Source organism: Poecilia reticulata, linkage group LG9, assembly GCF_000633615.1.
Source record: "Poecilia reticulata strain Guanapo linkage group LG9, Guppy_female_1.0+MT, whole genome shotgun sequence".
In the NCBI taxonomy this organism is placed as follows: Eukaryota; Metazoa; Chordata; class Actinopteri; order Cyprinodontiformes; family Poeciliidae; genus Poecilia; species Poecilia reticulata.
Window position 1 is genome coordinate 9353519 of NC_024339.1, and position 14605 is coordinate 9368123.

General features: G+C 40.1%; 1 protein-coding gene across 1 annotated transcript; it reads right to left on the reverse strand.

Moving 5' to 3' along the window:
- Positions 1-873: 873 nt before the first annotated feature.
- On the reverse strand, positions 874-12001 carry bmp3 (bone morphogenetic protein 3). The gene is made up of 3 exons (XM_008417755.2): positions 11426-12001; positions 8660-9582; positions 874-4007 (listed from the first exon to the last, which is right to left on the reverse strand). The coding sequence occupies exons 1-3, from the start codon at positions 11700-11702 to the stop codon at positions 3816-3818; spliced, it is 1392 nt and encodes a 463-aa protein (XP_008415977.1). The 5' UTR covers positions 11703-12001; the 3' UTR covers positions 874-3815.
- Between the last annotated feature and the right edge of the window lie 2604 nt (positions 12002-14605).

Sequence of the window (14605 nt, forward strand, 5' to 3'; positions counted from 1 at the left end):
TCACTAAACTGATGCACTCCAGACCACTAGGGGGAGTCAGTCAGCTCTTTAGTAAAAACAAAACGCCCAGAAAAAAGTTGGCGGGATAAAGAAAAGGTTCGTCGTTTTCGGGCTTTTGGGAAACGTCCGGACCCTCTAAAGAAATGACACCATTCTCAACAAGTAAGCAATAACTTTTAACATTAATTAACTGTGTGTCATGGGTGGACAAGTGGGGTAAATTTCTCCACTCACTTGAAGAAATTGTAAGGCCAGCTCACGTTTACTATCATGGAAGTAAATTTGACCATCCAGCCACCTTTTAGAGACTATCGAGGTCCACATGCGTATCAATAACACCTAGATGTCACTAAAGCCATAAATATATCCGAAGGATATTTCCACATTTGTCAATTTGTAATCGCAAGCATGTGATAATTTTTAAAAAATAAAACATGACATTCACATATTAAATTTAATCGGTTTTTACATTTTTAAATATCCATCATCTCAAAGCTTTTTTTTTAATTTTGAAATTATTATATTTTAATTCAGAGCCTGGTTGTAGGATCCTCATGTATTGAGATGTGAGGATCAGAGTTTGTTTTGATTAATTTTCTGACCCAACCATTTGAGCTGACCTGCCAACGGTTTGGTCATAGGTTCATGTTTCAGGTCTGCATGTTTCGTTAATGTTACAGTTTCCATGCCAAACCGCTGAGATCTGAGCCGCTGCTGACTGGACACAGCACCATGTTTAACTTCCTTTATGTAAAATGTAAAAGTCAACTTTTTAAGCGGTGAACATTTTTTAACACTGCATTGTTGAAGAAAATGAAAACTTGGTGTTGACAGACCTCATTTAGAAAGAAAGAAAAAAAACATCGACAGATGTGAAACTTGCATAATTTTATTCATTCCTTTGAATGCTTTGGAAGAAGGGTGGGAGCTTTTGGTAGGGAGACCTTTTAAACAGTTCATCACACTTTGTTTCATATCAGTAGTGACATATATGTCCATCAGCGACGAGAACGACCACCAGTGCTCCCCAGCTTCAGTTCTCCTTCTCCAAGCCGCACCATTACAAGATATGCAACATCCAGTAAATAAATAGATGCATGGTAAAGTCTTTTCCATATACAAATATATTTTGTGAAGCTTATTGTACAAGCATTTATTTTTTTTATCTAACATTTACAAGATACTTTGAGCAGTAAGGATGAATAAGCTCTTAAAAACAGATTAAATGCTGCCCTGTTTTTCTTTATTTGTTTACTAAGTGCACTCCAGACTGTCAGAGCTGCATGAAAACCTCTTCAGCCTCAATCTGCAGCATCCACCCGATTGCTTCTGTCTGCAGACTAAGGAGCAACACTTCGAAAATGTGTCGGTTACAAATGACAAAAAGTTAGACAATCTGCAAAATAAACGTCTCTTAATATCAAAATAGGGAATTATTCATTTCAAAAATAAACTCCGCTGGTGATCATAGCTATGAAAACAAGCACTACAGTCACCGTTTGCAGGCTAACCAATTTGTACCACATAAATACCCTCAGCTGCTTGTTGCACATCATCAAGCGAGGTCGGTTATCTGAATGACCGAGTCGCTCCAAATTAAGTCAAAGAAGATGAAATTCACCCTTTCAAGACTGGAAGGCTTTAAACAGTGAGATATATATATATACAAAAAATGTACAAGAATGTAAAAAATAAAGAAGTTTTCTGTTGGCTGTCTGAGCTGAATAAATATGTGTTTTTTTCACGTTACTAATATGAACTGTAAACTTGATTAAACAACAAACCCCTGAATAATTAATGTCAGATTTTAGCTGAATTATTCTAGCATGTAGCTAATCCACAAAAATAGGTCTGATCTCCTTGGTGACTGAATAAAGTTTATTATTTTTTGACATTATTTATTTTTATAAAACCTCAACCACTTTATGCTAAAGTCGACTTTTAGAATAAAAAGATAAACTTCAAGCTCTGACTTCTATGTGCCAAGGAGCACAAAGGTCAAAGCTGTGCATAAAAGATACACTGCTGAATTATTGGTATTGATTTATGGTCCAATACCAATGATGGCCACTAGTCGGTTCTAGTCCGTTCAAAGATCTCATCAGCTCCTAACTAAAATTCTTCCCGTGAATTGCTGTGACATCAAAAAGAATATTAGTTTTTATTTATGTATTTTTTTTCATTTTAGGCGTTAAATGTTGCCCAGCTACCGTCACCGCTTACTCTGGAAAAACAAAACACAAGATCAAGGTGATCACCTCTCATAAAGGCTCCAGGTTCCTTCATGGGAAGCTAAACTAAAACCTGTGCAGTGTTTTTTTTCTTTTTCTTTTTTTTTATAACAACAATCAGCATAAAACAAATGATATGTAAAGCAAAACGGATTTAGAGGAGCCCTGTATATTGACAGAATACTAATTTAGTCGAGAAAAAACATCCACTAAGGCACTTTATAAAGCTTATTCTTAATAAACATTCTAAATTATAGCAAGGTCAACATGTACAGTTTAGGATACAAAAAATTGTTGGAATACAATGTGTGAAAGCAAACAAATATTTTGAGTCTGATATTAGGCTTGAGGAATTATTATTATTTGTGATTTATTTCTTTGATCTAAGAAAGGTTTGAAACATCTCAATAAGAATTAGGTAAATTATTTAGTTCCGGATGAGTTATTTTTTTTCTTCATTTCCTGTTTTCCCATTAAAAGGTTATTTTGGATTTTTTTTAAGTGGGGTTCTGTTCAGAGTGTATGAGTAGTAAATATCTTGTGTGCAGCATACAGAGTTTTCATTTTCCTGAAATAGAGAGCAGTTGTCTGCAGCTAGGCAGCAATAATGCTAAAACAACTCTAGATTCAAAATTACAAGTACTGCTTTTAAAGCTTTGCACCACTATTGCATTTGTATAAAAAAGTTACATTTTTTTCTAAAATATAATTCATTCACAGTCTGTAACATGTTTGTTGTAATTTAACAGGGCAGAGGTTGTATGTTCCTCTTAAACAGAATGCTAATCTTTGATCCAAGTAAAGATGCTAAGAGAGAAATATGTTGCAGGTAAGATATTTACTACTCATAAACTGTCAATAGAACCCCGCTTTTAAAAATCTGAACTAGTTGCTGAAGTTCAGAACGACTTCTCTTATTCTGAAGTCATTTATCTCCTGGAAGCTCCTACTAATGTAAAATACGGACAAAATGTAGCTTACTCTCCTGCATGAAGGAAAATCTAAAAAAAAAAACAACAAAAAAACTTTGTCTATATGTCACAACTCTGGCTTTGGAACCTAATATAATCCTCTATAGCAGCCAAGCCCATAAAGATGCAAAATCCTCTTTTATAGCGAATAACACAGTGATAGTACAGACATAAATACATACACAGAGTAACAAATACCATGCAAGTGCGAGCAGAGGTGGCTTTTTAAGGATAAAGAGAAGTTCATGCGATGAAGGAGAGAATGATGAGGGAACACCTTCCCTCTGTCCACAGCTGTCGGCTCCAGCTGAGTCGGTTTTCCTTAATGATTCATATTTTCCCCTCGGTTTCTGTCTCTGTTGGTGTGATTTGTTCCACCCTGCCGTCACCCAACGGATCACAGATGAGAAATATGCAGATAAAGAGTCGGTCAGCACTGAGGCGTGCTAATGTCATCCATTTCTTCCCCTCAGCTGACCAGTGTCCTCCTCACCTGGGACAACAGGTGGCGCTCTCCTCCAGTGCAAAAGGGAAGCTGTGCTCAGTGGATGTTTAGTTTCAGGTTGCAAGGTGTTTGTTTCTGTGTGACACGAGGTGCAGACAGGAAGTGGAACTATCGGCAGGCGCAGGAGTCGACGGTCATGTTGGGGTAGACTTTCAGCACCACGTTCTTGTCCTCGTCGAAGAAGAGGATGCTGAGGGAGGACATCTTCTCTGGGACGCAGCACGGCTCGGGGATGCCGGGTACGACGCCCACGGCCCGAACAATGCTCTGGATGGTGGCGTGGTTCGAGGGCTTCAGAGCCTGAAGGGGGGAAAAAAACCACAAAAACAAAACTAAGATTCTGCAGCCTTAGCTTTAGGTGCTAACGCTAACTGCAACAACTCTCATGCTTTTCTGCAAAATATAATTGTGGCATTGATATTATTGAGGTTCTCATCTGTTTCTTCACAGATATCTTTAGGTCTCACCACAGTAATCTAGCCAGGGCTGAGGACTGGACTTTGACTGGACCATTCTGTTGTAAATGTTTGGGATCAGTAGCTGCTTTTCCATTGCAAATTTGCACAAAACTTTGTCAATATTCTGCTAAGATCTAAAATTTTGCAAAAGCTGTGTTTCAATTACATAAGAAATGTAATTAAAAAATATAGGTAATTAAAAAACATGCCGCGCCATCATCACCCAGCTACTTCCTGTCATCTTCATGGTTAGCCCAAGTAGTAACATCTGGTTGTTGAGCATATGAGTTGTGTGAGGCAAGAAAAATATTTCCTTTGCAGTTTTGCAAAATAAGCCAATTTTGACGCGGCCAAAAAAAACCCCCCGCCTCATTCTGGTGGCAAAACTCTTATTCAGGAAACTACTTTTTAAAAATAATTGTTTCCATAAGCTTGTGTTGTTCTGTTGACGACCCGGTGTGGACCAGGTTTCAGCTGTTAGATTGAAGGACATATTCGATTCTAGACTAGAGTACAGAGGAGATCGTGGTTGACTCCATGAGTGACACATTAACAGATGCATCTACAAATAATCTCCACAGTTGGTGGCGAGTTTCTGTTTCTGGTTTTTGGTGCTGTGCTCTGATCTCTACTGTTTGTCTTTTCGCCCATCAGATGTTTTCACACCTGACAGTCTGATAGACTTGTTCAAAATTGCAGCATTTGTTACATTTTCAGCTGGTGCAGTTCACTTTCACAACTGTGTCAAATAGTCCAAAGCCTTTGAGCAACCTGTTCCCCTCCTCACCTGCAGAGGCGCTGCACCAAGAACCACTGAACGAAACGACAAAAAACTCTGAAGAAGACACTGAGCACAACTTCCTTCTTTGCAAAATGTAAACAAAAATTTAGCAACCGCTCGTCGTCTGTTGTCTTTGGCAACGTTTCTTCCGCTAACGTTAACTTGTGTGCTTGTTTTGGTGGTATTTACCCAGAATGCCCTGCGCTGTAGTTCACTTCCTGCTGTGGAGCGGTTGGTGTTCTCATAGACATTTGAACCGCTCCATTGTTTACTTCAACCAAACCCAGACCTAGGTTTGTAGGTGGACCAGAGTTTACTTTTTTGGTCCCATCAGACTTCGACTGGCATTGATAACTCCCCAAACGAAGCGGACTTTCTAGAAAAACTAACTAGGGTTTGATTAAATCGGATTGAACAGGGCTGGTGGGAATGCACACAGATTGAGTCTGTTACATTTAAGTTTGACTCTGTTTTGTCATTTGTTGTTGTGAGACTGTAAGCAGAGGGAAGCAGCTCTTGAGCTTTGTTGTGTTGACTGAAAAATACCTTGTCACTTTGTCTCATTAAGTAGAGTTGGTTCTTTAACCTTCAAACTTTGATTAAATAATTACAGAAAAAAATAAGACATTTAATTAGATCATTCTTGGGGTCTGAACACATCTCAGACCCCAGAAAACTCCAGTCCAGTAGGTGGCAGTAATGTATCATCAACCAAACTATTTGAATTGCAAAATTTTCTAATATGTTGTTATTAAATAACTAAAAGTCACAATTTGAGCCTTACCTTTACATCATTTATCAGAGAATATATTAGGTTCTCTGCAGAAATGAGAATCGGTGACAAGATGAGAACAAAGTGTTGATGCTGAGAGAAAACTGAGACTTGCTAACGTTGTCTGTTTTTTTTTATAAAAGGGCTTTTAAGATGACTTTGTATCGCATTCAATCCAGACTCAAGCATTTAAACAGATCAAAGTGGAATTGGATTATTCTGAACTGAACAGACTTTAAAATTGAGTTTAACATCAGTTAAGCTTTTTATTCCATTCGTGAAAACACAGATGTATATGGCAGCGTTTTCTTAATGATTTTGTTATATTTGTTTTATTTTGATTCATTCGATCTAACATGGACAGAATTGTTCTACACCAATTATAAATCCCTAAAGTTTCCTTCTGCTGCAACTTTTCCTTCTTAAATCCTGTGCACTTTTTATTTTTTATGATTCTTTCTTTTCTTATCATATCATAAATGATCTAATGACACCCTGGTTTTATCACTAAAATATTGTATTATTGTGTTTAACCAACAGACTAGAAGCCAAGGTGACAGCTGTAAAATTGGTCTACATGCTTTTATTACATAAACTCAACTATTTGAAGAAAAAAAACACTAGAAAAATGTCCAGCAGGGGGAGCTTGAACTTGTGTTTTTTTGCTCTGTCTAAAGTATCTTGTTTTGTTTTTGCTCTGTTCTTGACCAACCATCTGAGCGCCTGAAAGCTGTCTTTAAATTCCTGACAGTTCACACACCTGATGATGAGCAGCTTCAGGGCTCGCGCTTCCTTCACGTCACAAAAGAAAGCAGCTTTTAATAGAAACTATTTAGCAGCTTCTGACAAAGGAGGTGGATCGTCACAGGCTCCTCTGCCTGAGCAGAAAAGCTGCAGGAGAGGGAGGCGGCTGCCTTCAGGGCCCGACTGCTGGGACTAATTACATCCCACTACAAAGGCCCGCGACTCCACTCTAATGAATTAAATAGATGGGGCTGGAGCATTCCGGCCATGTTTAGAATACCTGTGATGTTATCTTGTCACCGGGAGCCAAACTTTAACATTGTCCTCTAATTGTTTTTTTTGTTTTTTTTCCCCACTAAAGGTAAAGGTGTAAAAATGTAGCTGAGGTCAGCCACCTGCTGTGAGCTTTTCTTTATAGATCTGCAACTTGACCTGTGTTTCCCACATGCCCTGTGCATTAGGACGTTACTTTGAACTACCCGTTTTTATTAAATTACATCGTTATACTGTTGATGCTAATCTTCAAAGGCTTTCTGATCTTTTTGCAAAGTAGAGGAGAAACTGAAGAGGATCCAGTGGCTGTGAGCAGTTTATCCCGGCAGTTGAAGATTAAAGCTCGTAAAGTTTGGGATTATCATCCATAATGTAAGACAGACACACTTCTGACTTTAATGTTGCTAAGGTTAATACAACACAGAGCCTAACTGCATCGGCTAACAAAGACTGATGGACGCACTGATTGCTGCACGCAGCCGACTCTGTTTACCTAATGTCCACAGAGAGCGCCTGTGTGTGTGTTTTTAGTCTTCTGTTACAGTATGAGGCCTCACTAATGGGTCCTGGACTTCTGCAGCGCATGTTTTCGGACCACCTGTTGACACAGATTTGCATTTGGAGCAAAAATGCAATCAGTGGCCACTTTATTAGGTACACCGGTTCAACGGTGCTACATTACGTTTTGGGTGAGAATACCATCTGGTTTACCTGACGAGACAGAAAGGCAAAGATCACTGAGATAACCTGATATTCCCTAGCAACTCTACAGAGCATCCCACGGTTCTGGGTCTGTTCCTGGGTCTCCTCCATGTTGGATGAGGAGACATTTAACCTGACCCTCAATCTCCTCAACCAATTTACTTACTCAAATATACTTTACCCACTCACCACCAACCTGAAGGGAGCGACAATGATAGCCTTATATTTGGAAGATTTTACTCATTGGGCCATTTTACACTGTGCTGTAAAACTCTTCACTGACTTGAAGAAGCTAACGCAACAATATCATCTGCAAAAGGAAAGATGAAACCGTGTGGATCCCCCAAATCAGACATTGTCCTCTCTATGCTTACGCCATGAGATGTCAAAGCACTTTAGCTTAGCGAATGGAAGAGGCTTGCTTGTTTTAAGGTTTTCACACCTGATAGTCCGGTAGCCTCGGTTAGATTGGGGACCAGAGCTGCATCATTTGTTACATTTTCAGTTCCCCTCCTCACCTGTGGTGGCGCTGTACCAAGAACCACTGGAGGAATTGACACACATCCTCTGAAGAAGACAACTTCCTTTTTCATGAAATATAAACGAAAATGTAGTAGAGTCAGATTTATAGGATTTCTCTTTTGTCTTTGGTAAAAGATCCCAAGTCATTTCTACCACAAGATCTAGACTCTTAAGAGCTTTTGTTTTGGTTGTATTTACCCAGAATGCTCTGCGTTATAATCCACTTCCTGCTTTTGGAGCGGTCTCCAGTCTGCTTGGTGTTCACATGCTTTAGAACCTCACCACAGTTCACATCAACCGAACCGAGAGCGAGGTTTTAGATTGTAATTGAAGTATTTGGTGAGCTGTGTCTTAAATATCAAATGTTGTTTTAGCTTGAGCAGAAAGAAGATGATTAAGGCCTCTGGGAAAAAAAGGATTTTTGTCACAATATTCTGACTTTTTTTTCTCAAAATCTTGAGTGTTTTTCACAGAATTTAAACTTTTGATCACAGAACATTTAAGTCAGAATTCTTTGGGGTTTTTTCTGTGTCCTTTATCCTCTTCCTTATGAGCAACAAGAAAATATCATCCTATTGCAATTATCCTCATCAAATTTTAGTGGTGTCATTCTTTTTCTCGACATTGAACACATATAATTTGAAGGTCTGAAGCATCTTTTTGTTTTGCAAAACGAAAGGTGAAATATTTGTTTTCTCACCTTTGGCATTGGGAACTGGCAGGATCCCGAACAATAGAAGGCATCAAAAGACTTTGGTGATATAATCCATTCGCTCCACCCAATGTCCGCAAAGTCCACCTTGAGGTACCTTCGAGCGCAGTTCCTCGGCTCATTCCACTGCTTCTTCCGCGCCTTTTTGATGGTCTGCTCATCAAACTGCAGGAGGGGATTCTTGGGTCGCTGATTCTTGCGGACCTTTTTCCGCGGCCGACGGGGCTGCTTGTTTTCTATCGGCTCGTACGGACTCGTCTCGTCCCATCCTCTCGTCTCGTACGGATACTCGGGTCCAGGAAGTTCGTTGTTTTGCAAAGGGAGAAGAACGTTCGCTGACCGCTTGTGTCTGGAGCGCAGCTGTCGTTCTTGCTCAGTGTTGTTGCGCTCTCTCAGCTTTTGGAGGCTGTGTGAAATGGAGCCCTCTCCTCCCAGTGAGTGATGTCTCTGGAGAGTGGCTACCACGCTTTCAGGCTCCGAGATGGCAGAGTCGTTGGCGTAAACCAGGATATAGGGTGAACGGTCGGACAGGAGCTTCTTCCACGGTTGCGGACCCTGTGAGGCGACGTCAATCCCAATAAGCAACTCGTCGTGATGTTTGGCCTGATTGACCACACGGGTTATGTCCCTCCACTGCCACGAAATGAAGTCCCTGTAGAGGGTGGACACGTTTATCCGAAAGTGTCCCAGACTCCTCATCTTGTTGTCCACGGAAGCAAAGCTCCAGATGACCATGTGGATGTGGCTGTGTCTCCGGGGGCCGTGGCGGGCGCAGTGTTTGGGCGTGAAGCAGCGCTGGGTGTTGTTCTGAAGGTCTCCGATGTAGTAATGAAGAGTTGCCGACAGAACGTCCTCAGACTGGGTGAGGGAGGTGAGGTTAAAAACCTGCAGCTGCTTGTTGTTTATTGTACCTGTAAACAGTGAGGAATAACAGTTACACAATGCAAAACTGTGGTGCATAAAGTGTGGATAAATAACTTCAGCTGGGTGATCACACATGTACGACAGCGTATTAGGGCCATTGGAGACAGAAACCATAAAACTCAGAAATTTTGAGATCTGTTTCAGAAATTTCTAGAAAAAACGTGGAAATTTGAAAAGCTGAAAATGAATAAAATTAGTAATAAAATTATTACAATTGCTGAAAACAAAGTGTATAATTCTGTTTGAAAATTAAAAATACAGGTAATAGTCAATAAACTTTCAAATTGTTTAAAACAGGATTTTAAACTTCGATCACAGATGAATAGATGCGTGATTCACTGTCACCGCCTGCAGAATTAATACAACAAAGTAAGGATCAAACTTTTACTGGTGAGGTGTGCTTAGTGATGTAATGATGGTTCCAGGCTGGTTCTCTGGCTGTGGAAAACCCCACCACGTTTTTTTTTAGAACCAGCAGAGAACCACCTGTAGCCGCCGTTTTAGTTTAGCACTGAAACCACTATGGTGGAAAACCCCTAAAAATATCCTCCTCCTGTCCAGCTGGGAGTTTCTTGTTTGTCCTTATAAAGGGCCTCAAGGTGACATTTGTTCTAATTTGACCATCTTGACTTAATTGAAGAGTTACACCTTTTTTTTTTCATAAGAACTGTGAAGACAATTAACATTTGCATAATTTGAGCCAGATTTTACAGAGATTGTACCGTCATATGGATGGTTAAGGACAGGATGCATTTGTGAAACTTATGCATAATGTAGATGTTTAGGTTAGAAAATAATGGGAAAGTTAACAACTACTGCATATAAATAGATAAGACAGCAGAAGATTTAGTTCTAAAAGGTGGGAACATTCACACATGAACTGTTTCTGCTCTGAGTATAAATGAGCTTGTTTCCCAGTGAGGATTCCACCCTTTTTGCTAAACCAAGATAAATCTGACTGCTATTTACTTCTGGTAACATATTGACTACTTTTACCTAAGCAACATAACCATAAATCTGAATTGAACCTAAATATTTTTAGAACTAAGACTAAAACAAAGCGTTGCTGTGTTTGCACAAGAAGAGAGCCACATTTTTCACCTCACCAAGTTGATGAGAGGAAATCTGTCGCAAACGTGTTACACAAAAATTAGGTGGATTTCCCCTTTATATGCAGCAACCAGACGACAGGAGGCGGTAGTTTACAACCCCATAGCAGCTGATCACCTTCAGCAGCGCCTGCATCACGTTGATAACCCGGAGTCATCAGAGTACATCTAAAGTGGATGATCTTAAAGGTCAACGTGAAATAAAAGCCGCTGAAAAACATGTCTGGAGTGGAAACTCCTGTTCTGCTGCGACACAGACAGGCTGAGCAGCTTCCCGGTCCTGACCCGAGGGGAAGATCTATTTACAGTTTCTGAAAGTAAAATGTCAAGATAATGGGAACAAATGTGACGCTGAACGACGCTGAACGTCATGAAACAATCAGATTTCAGTCACAGTTTCCGCCTGAAGGAAACTGTGACTGAAATCTGATTGATCCCATTAGAAGTGGATCAACAGGTGGATTTTTGTCAAGCTCCATAAATAAGGAAATGGAGAGGATAAAGTTGATTAATTTATACTAACCAAGAGCAAGACATTTTTTGTTTGAACGCACTGGATTTTCAAAAATAAATTGTAAAATTACGCAGATTGTGCGGACACTGCGCAAACGGGACGTCATCAGATCAACTTCAAACTTGTGATGGCAACACCTAAATATTAAGAAATAAGCGGATCGTTTCTGTGCTTCATGGCAAAGTGCATCAAATCCTGGATACGTACCCCAGTGCGCTTTGAAGCTGCGGACCGTGTTGCCGTCCCTGAAGGGAAACCCGGCCCGGTTGTACTTGTCGTAAAGCATCTGCATGTGCTCCGTCATTGTATCCTGCAAATGCGCGTCCCGGTCATCCTTGGCGGCGTACTTTCTATCCACCGAGTGCGTAAAATCCACCTTTAACCTGTCGGGGAAACTGTCCGTTTTTAACATCGCGCAGAATCCAGCGCACAGATAACTCCATCCATAAAGCACGACGAGCACGAACCGAGAGTAGAGAGCCATGGCTGAGGCAAAGTCAGGAGAGAAGTGGGAAAAACAACAGCTGTGGACAAACTATCACAGCCAGACGTGTGTCCTATTTTTTTTAAGGCAAAACCATCAACTGGGGAGTCCAAAATTGTCTATCATCACCACGTCTTCCAAGTTTTCTAAGTGCTTTAGGTATGTTGTATATAAGCAACAGTCAATAGAATTAAAAATGCTCCAGCGCACAGCAGAGGGTGTGATAAAACAGATGCGGGAGATCTGCGCAGAAAACACTCCTGGTCTCAGCTCTGCAGCACTCAACCGTCCCCCCGTCTCAGCTTTCATTGAAGGTAAAGCATGTTGTGCTTAGTATTATAGGGCTTGAGGGACCAGCTGGGTATTCCTCACACACACACCCGCACGCACGCACACACACACACGCGCGCGCGCGCGCGCACACACACACACGCACAGAGGGAGGGAGGAAAAGAAGAGAAAGAGAGAGAGAGAGAGTTTCCTGTCCAGAATACTTTTACGCACATTTAGCCTGGGGACAAATTATCTCGTTATCGAGAGCAGAAGGAAGCCTGTGTTATCGGCTGATTTGAAGTGAGAGATAAAGATAAAAATAAAATTCCACTAAAGGACATTCCATCCATTTATTGGACAGATTTCATCACCTGAACGGAGCCACGGAGCAGCCGCGCCGTGCGTAATTTCTGCTGCGCAGAGTTGTGCGTCTGGGCAGCGCTGCTGAATGAAGCGGCTTACCGTGGGCATTAAAGGCTTTCTTCCCTGCTTTGTTTGGGTCAGGGCAGTTAAGCACACACATCCTGTACCATCGCGGCCTGATCCGGATGCTCTACACTTCCCCGCCTCCCGCAAAACAGCCCATCAGGCGGGGTTCAAACACCCCACCCAGCGGCTCCTCTTTCAGGGGCACTCGGGAGGAAATGATTGGGCCTTTGGCCATTTGATGGTAATAATATTAGCATGCCATGTCCTTCATAGCTCTGTGGTGGTGGGGTGGATGGTTAATCCTACTATCAAGGTGGAAACGGACAGCCTCCATCTGCCTGTTTGCTTCTTCAGTGTATTTCCTAATTGGTTTTAATTTTTCAGGCCGTTGTTTTTGTTGTTTAGCTTCAATCCAGTCAAATTTAGTTTAACTAAAAACTCCTCTGCCTTTTTACTTTATTTCCACGAGGGAAGCATTTTTGAGCAAATGAGAAATACTTTTTATTCACACTTTCCTAAATTTCAGTGATGCTAAGATAACAGCCAACGTCATGACGCCTCCATCACCATGCATGACTTTTCAGACACCTGTGAACTTAATGCTATATATATATATAAGTCCAAAAACACAGGTAAACATGAGTATAAGCTTATGGAAAAACATGGTCAAGATATGGATGCAGGATATGAAATTTGCAAGAAATATTTTTCATTTATTGGAGAAAAGAAGAAAAAAAAAGTTTGCATTTGTTGATGTTGTGGACACTCATAGGAAGAAAATACTCTGAAATTAAAGCTTAATGTAAACTAATTTCAGCACAGAATAAATTAACCAAATATTAACCATCAGAATTATTGTTTTATAATTCATAAAGCATCAGAGAGGATCTCAGGCTCTTGTTTTGTTCCTCACCTCATTTGTTAAGCTTTTATTGTAGAGAATTACAACACAGATTTAAAACAGAATAGAAATCAAACATCATCATTTGTTGCCTCTATAGAACTGAATGAACTTAGAGAATTCAATTAAATGGTATGAAAATAAACTCAACTTTAACTTGGCAAAGCTTTATTTTATTTTGATGTTTCGAACTAGAAGTCAAGGAATGTTTGTGTGTTTTGTCTCGTGAGCATCACATGACTTTATTTAGACATTTCTGAATTAAAGACTGGAAAAAATGCATCTTTATGAAGGGGTTCTTTTCAAATCAGAGAAACGTAGGTGAAACACTAATTAAAAAACTTTCTACTGGCCCTGGACAGGCTGCCAATCCACTGGAGGTCCTCTGATTAAAGATGTCCATCAGGACAGGCATGTGAGGAGGAAGAATAAATGCTAAAGAAAGGAGCGGAGTAACGAGGAGGTAAAGTTACCCAGAACATAAACCGTGACATGGTCAAATCAAACAAACCCAATCAAAAGGAAACGTGAGCAGATGATGCTTGAAGTTTAACGATGTGGTGCCTATTTATGCAAACTGTGATGTTGAAAGGCTCGACCCTGAGATTGTAATTAGAGTAACATTTAAAGTCATTACTGGGTTTGTCGTCATTGTTTTTTTGTTTTTTTTTTGCAGTAATTTCAAAGCGCATGAAGGAAAAAAAACTGTCAAATCCGGTCAAAATGTATTTTTATGCTATTTAATGGTCAATTTACTGTGAAACCACGTCGTTACTTTATGTTGGGTGTATTAGAGGGAAGTCAAGCCCCAAACTAATAAAAGCAAAGCTTAGTTAAAACCCCAACAGTTTAAAAGCCCAATAAAAGAATTTGAGGGGGATGAAAGCCATTTAACCCAATTTTACTGTGAATTTGTTGTGTACACATAATTGATGAATTCATGGCATTCCCTTTAATGGTAACATATATGAAATATCATTTCTGTAGTAGTATGTTTGTTTATAGGAACATCCAGTGGCATTTAAAGCTTCATTTTAATCCATGTTTTTTTCTGCTACAATAGAAAAATCCACTTTATATGCAATGATATAAACTACAAAACCATATTTGGAGAAGCTAAAAGAAAAGTAAATAAAAAGCCACCCTCATGTTGCCTTTTATAATTCTTTCTGCTCACCAGTGTTCATTTATCACAGACCCAGATCTACCATGGTGTTGAAACACACACACACACGCACACACACACACACACACACACACACACACACACACACACACACACACACACACACACACACAC